The sequence below is a fragment of the Atta colombica genome, unplaced genomic scaffold, assembly GCF_001594045.1.
Source record: "Atta colombica isolate Treedump-2 unplaced genomic scaffold, Acol1.0 scaffold238, whole genome shotgun sequence".
In the NCBI taxonomy this organism is placed as follows: Eukaryota; Metazoa; Arthropoda; class Insecta; order Hymenoptera; family Formicidae; genus Atta; species Atta colombica.
The window spans coordinates 2,726,185-2,735,125 of NW_017259336.1; the positions used below are offsets into that span (position 1 = coordinate 2,726,185).

General features: G+C 34.2%; 1 protein-coding gene across 2 annotated transcripts in view; it reads left to right on the forward strand.

Annotated features, from left to right (window-relative positions):
- Positions 1–5,814: 5,814 nt before the first annotated feature.
- The window catches only part of LOC108688755 (probable nuclear hormone receptor HR3), an 87,222-nt gene continuing 84,095 nt past the window's right edge, over positions 5,815–8,941 (forward strand). For both annotated transcript variants that reach the window (XM_018195126.1, XM_018195130.1), the window contains exon 1: positions 5,815–6,626. In XM_018195126.1, coding sequence (XP_018050615.1) covers positions 6,389–6,626 — 238 coding nt within the window. In that variant the 5' untranslated portion in view covers positions 5,815–6,388. The remainder of the gene's footprint in view (positions 6,627–8,941) is intronic.

An 8,941-nucleotide genomic window follows, 5' to 3' on the forward strand; every position in this document is an offset into this window, starting at 1 on the left:
TCAATAATTACAAAACATTTCAAAAATTGTAATGTTAAAAAGTTTGTGACGAAAATAAATAGACCTAAGACCTGTGATGAAGATAAATAACCTAAATATAACATTAGATATACCATTTCAAGATATTATGTTTATGGACAGAAATAGAGTTCATACGTATCAAGAATGTTAATTTCGAGTAAACAGAGTTTATCTTCGCGTGAAAAGCATATTACCCCTTCTTTCTCTTTTGCCTCTTTCTCCGTTGTCCTTTGTATGCCTTTCTAACCACGCTAGTTCTCTATCGCTGTGACGTAATACCGCAAGGTCTTACGGTACCTCCGGCAAACGGGCCCACATTACGTGAGTATCCGTACACGCGACCCGCATATCCGTAAGTACCTGCGTAGAAGAAGATCCGCTAACCGTTGCTTCTCGTGTATCTTTCTTTAAAGCTCGGGAGACTCGTTTCAGCCATTCAGACACAATATTACAAAAATAAGAGAAGATACAGAAATAGATTGTGACTTTAAAAAAATTTTTATTTCCATAAAATTTCATTTTTTAAATTACACACTTAAATTATTTCAGTTTCTACAAAAACTTTTTTAAAAACATTAATTTTTTTTTTTAATATAAAAAATTGATACAATAGTAATGAATTTTGAGAGTAATAGATGAGACATTCAATTTATACATTCAATTTATACATTTGATATGACATATCTGTAATTATAATTCGTATTAGATCGACGAGAATAAATCAAGAATTAAGAGAATAATCTCTTATTTTCATTCAAAGCGAATCTTAGTTGTTAATCAATTTAATATGTGACATTACTCTAGTTTTGTTCATAATTGCATTTCAAGACTAAAAAAGATTTCGACACGCGGTTTACAGAATTGGATATGTATATAAATTTAGAACACATTGGAATACTTATGCTCAGTTCCACAACTCACAGTTAACTCTTAACTGAGGTTCAACTTATTCATTGTCTCTTTCCAATTTTAGAATTGGACAGAGATGATAAACAAGTGAAACTAAGGCCTTAAAACTGAGATCTAGGTTCGACTCCCGGCCGAGGCAATATTTTTAGCAATAAGTTTATTACAATTTTTTAAGTTTGGAAAATTATTAATATTTCAGATTAATTGCAGGGAAAGTCCAACAACATATCGGCATGCAATTATAATTTCTGAAATTAATTGAAATTTAAATGAATATATATAATAGTTCAACATCTTAACATTCAGACCGTAGCAGCGCTTCGTATTTAAAATAAAAGAATTTTAATTTATCAGTATAATCATAAATAAAAGAAATATTAATTCCGAGTATAATATAATATCTGACGAGATGCACCAGTTTTCCCTGGATCAGTGGTCGTGCCGGTGAGTTCATCGGCTGCTGTTGTTCGGCGATCGCACCAAGCGCGGCTGTCCGACAGGTGAGCGGCACGACACACATACGCGCTTATACATATGAGAGATACAGTTAGCAGTACCGTTCTGAAAATGCAACGGCTCGCGTCTCGCGATGGGCCCGATGCTAGCCTCCTCCGGGTCCGATGGAGAGGGCCTTCGCACACGGCTCCCCTCTCCTCCCGACATCCCGGACACGGTTTTAATACGAAACGGACACGCTTAAATCGCAGATTCATTCGAGAGGGTGCGCAATAACGGTAGCACGATATTCACTGAGGCATTCGATAAAAGCATTCGCGAAAAGATCTTCGAAGAAAGGAGAATTGATTATCGAAGTTAAACTAATATTAAAAGATATAACTGTAACTTTTTCTACCTTGTGAATTATGTGCGTGCACATTTAGAAAAAATGTATTAAATTTTAATAAATATTTGTTTGGATTGTACTAGCTGAATATTTACTAGATGTAAACTTATGTTTATTTGGTACAAGACTCGTTCATTTGATATCTTTTTTTATTTAGTTAATATTTACCGTGAGTAAATATTAAGTTAATACTATTCAAATAGATATTTATTAAAATTTATATTTTTTTTCTCATATAGTATAATTTATTGACACAAACATTATCCAATAAAAATTATCTCTCTCTTTTTCTCTCTTATTGTAATAAAAAAAATTTAATAAAGATTTAAATATTACAAAGAAAAATTATGATTCAAGAATAAATTGAAAGAAAATAACTTCCAAGCCAACAGTGGGTAAAAATAATGTTATACAGATTAAATAATATTATACAGATTAATTAATTTGAATATAAAATATGCAAAACATTTCGATTCTTAGGTCTCCTTCAGTGTATTACAGATAAATATTTGTGATAAGACAATACATGATATGGATATATAAAATGATACGGATTCTTTTCCACAATATATTACAACGATTTAAGTCGTACAATTCTTTTAATAGTATTTGTCTTCAAATAGTACAGAATAATTTTAAAATTTTGATGATCATTGTCGGAGATGTGAAGTTCCCACGTTGCTAGTCGATTATTTATTAAAGGAAGCATAAATATTTAATAAGGAATCGCTACCCTCAATATTTAGATCGTGCCCGTCAATAAAAGAGAAAATGATAATAATGATTTCATAGTGGGGATAGACAATCAACATCCCACAGCCTATGTAGTTCTATCGTTTATCCGATAAGAAGAACTATCTTTCAACGAACTCGGGCTAGTAACGCGATCGAACGAAGGAAGGGTAGCAAAGTCGCACGGGAGTGGCACATGCGCAAAGTGCACCACCCTCGAAACATCCAAAGGCCAGTTTACGCTAGTTCAGCCATTCATCGAAAATCCCGGCGCGTATTTTAATATATCATATTTCTCTCTCTCTCTCTCTCTCTCTCTCTCTCTCTCTCTCTGTCTCTTTCTTTTTTTGCACAATGTATGAATTATTATTTATATTATTCATTAATATTATAATAATCATTTGTATTTGTATTACATTTTAAACGGATATATTTATAAAAAATACTTTTAAAATATAACTATTTAGTATAAAAATATAATAATAATAATATTAACTACGATAAATAAAAATAAATTATAAATAAAAGTAAAAGTAAACGTGCTTGCTTTATAAACCTATTATTTAATTGCAATTCATTCACAATGGACAAATAAATTATAAAAAATAAGAGAAGAATATTGAAGAGACATTCCAAAGACATCTTTTTTACCGATTAAACGCTTAATGTTTGTAATAATTACTTTTTTCTCTTTTACAAATTCGAAAATCTTTTTCCAGGACTTTTTCCAGGAAAATATACATATTAATGCGTGTCTATAAGATGCAGTTTATAACGAGAACGATAAAAAAATTTCAAATGAATCCTTTTTACCATTTCTTAATCCAACATAATGCTCTAGAGCTATCATGACAATATTTACTTGAAATAAAAGCACACAATTTGTACTTACAAATTAATAGCTAGTAATTCACAGCTAATAATTCGCACGAAGAAACAAGTGGAGTTCTTAGAATTAGACTGAGACGTCTAATTAAGATACGTTATCGTTACACGAAAATTTATGTACGAGATATTGATATATTATAATAATGTGCTAATGACATATAAATCTGTAAGTCCTTAATCGGTAAAACAGATCTTTAGGATTCCTTTAATAATAGATAATAAATATATACATATAAAAGGTGTGTATGTGAATAGTAATAAATATTTAAAACATTAGTAATATAATACACATAATACAAAAGTATGATACAAAAGTAATGATACATTAAGTTTCACGGACAGTAAGATTCTATTTCATCTCATGATATTGAATTACATTATCAACAATATTTATTATTCATTTGCATTGCTTCTCTATATTACTATTACTTCATCTTTTTTCTGATTGTATGTCATAACTTTAATAACGATCTCTATGGAGAAAGCCCTTCTCCGACGTCGTTGTAAATATTGCGCAGGGTTGGAAACCCTCGCTATCTAGCGTAATCCGGGCGGGGTGGCGGTGGCAAGAGTTCCGGGGGCGGAACGGGGTTGCTCGGGGGCGAGTCAAATCCCCGGATGCCATCTGGTGGTGGTCGGTGCAAGCAGGAGCCACTGGTGCCCCGTAAAGTGCATAGCGCCGAAACGAAAGGAAGACAGGAAGAAAGGAAGGTTGAGCCCGGGACGAGGATCTGACGACTTTCCTCCTCGATGAATCTATTCCGGGAACGCGCAGTATTACTCATCGCGCGCGCGATTCGTTCGAGTTACCAGCGAAAAAAGTAACGTGCCTTCCTCCGTGACAAGCTGCGAGCTCTCTGCTTCCATCATCGACGATCACGACGGGCGAGCACGATGTGAAACCACGAGGCATTCGAACAAATCCCGAGCTTTTCTTGGAGATACCTTCGCTAATATTCGAGTGCACCAGCTTATTTCTTCAATTTCCGATAATCAAGCTAAAAACGTAATAATTTTTGACATTAGATACGAGAAAATACTTGAAATTGACAGAAGATAGTTCTTGTTGACAATCAACAGAAATAAAGCGTTCACGAAGGAATCTACAGTCGTAGATATCATCGATGATAGCAGAACACAGTACACGAGGAGTACGAGTGATTCGCGATGTGGGTGTCCTCGGCAGTGTGGTGATCGATCCAGAATGTCAGTGATCGACGAAATCGACGGAAGAAAAGCGTCGCGACACGGATAGCCATCGACGACCGATGGCAGCATTTCGTCGCGAGTGTTAAAGTATCTTATCGCGTGCGAGGCTCGCGATGGCGAGATATCGACCGCAGCCGTCGAATTAATCGTCGAAGGTCGCGAGCACCGCCTCGCTCCGTTGTCCTTCGTTCAATCCGATCAACGATCCGACACTTTAAGTCGATCATCTGGGCGAAAAGCAAATCAATGATCAATGACGATCGAACGTGGATCTACCGATTTGCGGATCGATGCACGAAATCATGAGCTTCTCTGTTTTTTTCGATTGTGTCCAATCTTTCTTAAATTATTCTTAATTAAAGCATACATCAAACAATACTGATTCTAGCAATTCTTTTTTTAAAAAAACGGTACTCATGTTTATTACAATTATCATAACTAATCGAGCAATAAATGCACTTATGAATGAAAGTGAAGAGTAAGACTGTCTTCGTGAGTTTTCTTCTTTAAACATGTTTGTCGTAACTCACAATAGAGACCACTCGATGTCCCATGTGCCGTACTTTGACAACGCGAAATCATAGAATTATTGAGATCCATCGCGACTGTTACATTGATAAAATCAATTTAGCACAAATACAGAAATTTTGTTGTATTTGTGAACAATCAATCGCTACCAATTGTTCAAAGCTTCAAGTTTTCATGCTTCGGTGATAGTGCTTGGTACTTCCTTATCCGCACGGTCGGGCCGATCGAACTCGCACCGGGTCTAAGGACTTCGACCGCTACGCTCCCTCGCTATTTCGAGGCTGCGCGCGAGGAAACGCGTGGTTGAATCGAAGCGACCCTCTCCGAACGAGACCCACTGACCTATCGACTCGCTCGAGCTGCCACTCGAGGCCGTTCCAACTACCCCTCTTCTACACTTTCCATCCTGATGTTTGTTGTTGTTGCTCTCAGTTTCTTGGTCCAACCTACAGTTTCTCTCAACTTTCGAACGCATCATAAATCACTCGTTTCACATTTTTATGAATATGCAAATGACTTCTTCTCTTGTTGTCTTAAACTAAAAATGTTGATCTCGAGATTTTTCGATAGTGCACGATGATATTGACGATCTTTTAAAAATTGCCTTTTTGATACATTGTCATTACTTGCACGTCTTTTTCAAACCGACGAATCTAATCGATAGAATCCTACGAAAATGAACCGAAGCAAATATTCTCTCGCGTATAGCGAAAAATGGTTCAAAACCAGACATATCGGACATGAGATGCTTTCCAATATCGGCGTATTATTGTATTCACGTGATATAAAAGTGGCGTATCGATATGAGTCGTTAATGACGATCTAAATGAATGTAATGAAATAAATCGATATTATTAATATAAAATCACAAACGGAGGACAATAAAAAAAAGTAAGAGTGAGAGAAAAACGTTGCACGCTTTATGAAAGAAGATGCTTTGAAGAGATCTCTCTCTTTCTCTTGTCTCTCAGAGACAATGATCCCGACGATTACGGAGAAATGCAAATAAATCCTGCAATAATCCACACATGAATATTTACACATAAACGAGAGTATAATGGGATAGAAGTCCAAAGCAAGTACTCGAGTAATCTCGAAAGTGACTGACTATTCAAACTGACTGTTCGATTCATTCATCTTCATCGCTGGCCTCAACATAACGCAATAACAACGACACTGTCTTCGACAGTTATCATACGTAGAAATGCCATAACTCGTATTAGATATCTTTACTGAAAGTAAACATCTACGCGAAAAATGGCTGAAAGCGCAGCGAGTCCAAGCAATGTGCATGCGAACAGTCCGCAACAACCACAACAGCAACAGCAGCAGCAACAACAACAACAACAACAACAACAACAACAACAACAACAACCGCAACAGCAACCGCAACAACAACCGCAACAACAACAACAGGCGCAACAACAACAACAAACACAACAACCTCCAGATATAAGCAGTTCACAGCTAACTTCTCCGCCAATCACGGGAACAGGTATGACGATAAATAAAAGAAACGATTGAGAATTTTTTTAATGTTGATATTAACATTTTTATTATTGATAAATTGTGTAGAATTGAAAAACAAAACAATTTTAAAAATACGAATTTTAAAAAAGACGACAACAAAGAAAAACACAAAATGAATTGAAATTATAGTAATAATGTTAGACAAGTATTGATCTAGTCTACATGATGATAAAGTTGATTTAAAAGACTGTAAAAGATTTTCTTATCAAAGTAACAAAAATGCGAAGATTTAATAAATGTTTAGAAAATATTTGAAAAATTAAGAAAGCTTGATAATAATGTTTAGATATCTTATTGTTCTATTTCGTTGATCAAATATACAATGTTAAATTGTATATTTTATTAAAGCTTAAATCTTCATGAGAAAAAAGGCCAATTAAAAATTTCTCAAAGCACGTGCTCTTCAAACGCGTCGACGTAGGACAATAAATCGTATACTAAATGTTTCATGAGTAAGTTGATCTTTTCTTATTATTTACATCGAACAAATCTCCCGTATTTCGATCTATCTTTTGGAGGAATGGCGGTTAGGTCCACGATCTCGCTCGCGTAATCGCGTAATCGCGTTGGCATAACGCTGGGCCATTACTCCATCAGCACGCGAATCGCGCGGCGAGACAGAGTGGCTCGCGATGTGTTGGTACTTGTCCGGATGACGAGGGACAGCGTATCGGTTACGGCGGCGCGGGTGGCGCGGCGGCGATGACGGAGAAAGGAGCAATGTGCAACGAGCAAGAAGGAGAGAGCACGAGTCGCGTTAGCGGATCTGTCGGTCGAGTAACGGAACGCCGGCGAGTACCGCTAGCACCGGCTCTGACGCGGTTACCGGACACCGTTACTTCGCCGATGCATGAGTAGCCCCCACGTGCCTCTCTTGTCATCCTTGTCGCGTTCATTGGAGAGCGCCCTCACGGGCGAAGAGAGCGCATTTGATGGATACGGATGTACGAAAAGATAGGTGACCTGATGGGAAAATTCACCGTAATGTTTGTGTGAATTATGTAAGAAGGTATCGAGAATCGACCTTTTTGCTTTAATATTGTTTATTTGTTACAATAACGAGAACGTTACATAATTAGAAAAATTGTTATTTACTAATGCTTGTAAGAAAAAGAATGGAAACATAAAGAACAAACACATTATTTAAAGGAACATACTTTTATTGCTCTATACTCAATTATTATTACACTAAAATGTATTTCAAAATTAATGTTACAAAATTTTAATAATGCAAAACATTGCAATTCATTTTCTAGATAACTTTATTTTTAATGTGTCATTAGAACAAATAAATATATTGTTCGACAATTCGTCTCCTTACCCCCCTTTTTATATTATAAATAACATAGAGATGTCGAGAATTACGAATGAAAAATGGATGAAAAAAATAAATACGTTTTTTATCAATAGACTGAATTAAACTTTTTATCAATAGACTGAATTAAACTTCTATTACATAAGTTCATAGTATTTAATATCACATTCCAGTACTTTTTGTTAATAATTTCATTACTTGATTCATCGTTTAAATACTCTGCCAAATATTAAAGACATTGTATATTGTGTATTTAATTTTTTATATCTGGGCAAGAATTTAAAATTACCTCCTATTTGAAAAAATGTCTCCTTCACTAATTGTAATATTTTTACATTTTTTTATTAAAGAAGATCCAATTCAAGGTTCAAAAATGTTTGTATTTTTTGTTTTTTAAATATAATTTATTTGTATATGAATAATCAAACAGTGTCGGCTCATAAAAGTTTTTCATCTATCTAACTTTAATGAATTTATATAATTTTTATTTTAAAAAATATGACTACATATAATGAGACGTATTATTCTTCTAATTCTAGAGTCCTTATAGTCATTAAAATTTGAATAAATAATAAGAAATATGGTTTAAATGCACACATTTGCATTTATTTCAAAGAATAATTAATAATTATTATATAGTTGCAACAAATAAGTAATGCTAACAATAAGTTCTTTCATTGTAAATATTGTCAAATTTTTGGATATGTAAACGTTGAATTAAATAAAATTTTATTATTATTTTCCTTAAAAATAATGAAGAACTATTATAATGATATCATATGTTCAATAGTTCTATTTCGAGACTGAACGTAAAAATTATTGCTTTATAATTATTTTAAAATAAATTTTTTTAGACTATTATTATTGGTAATTTATATCTGGTCTTTATTTTCCATCATCCATAATTGTAAAAGTAACAGATAAGATAAATTTTTAATAAATTTTTTAATAAATAAACTATTTAA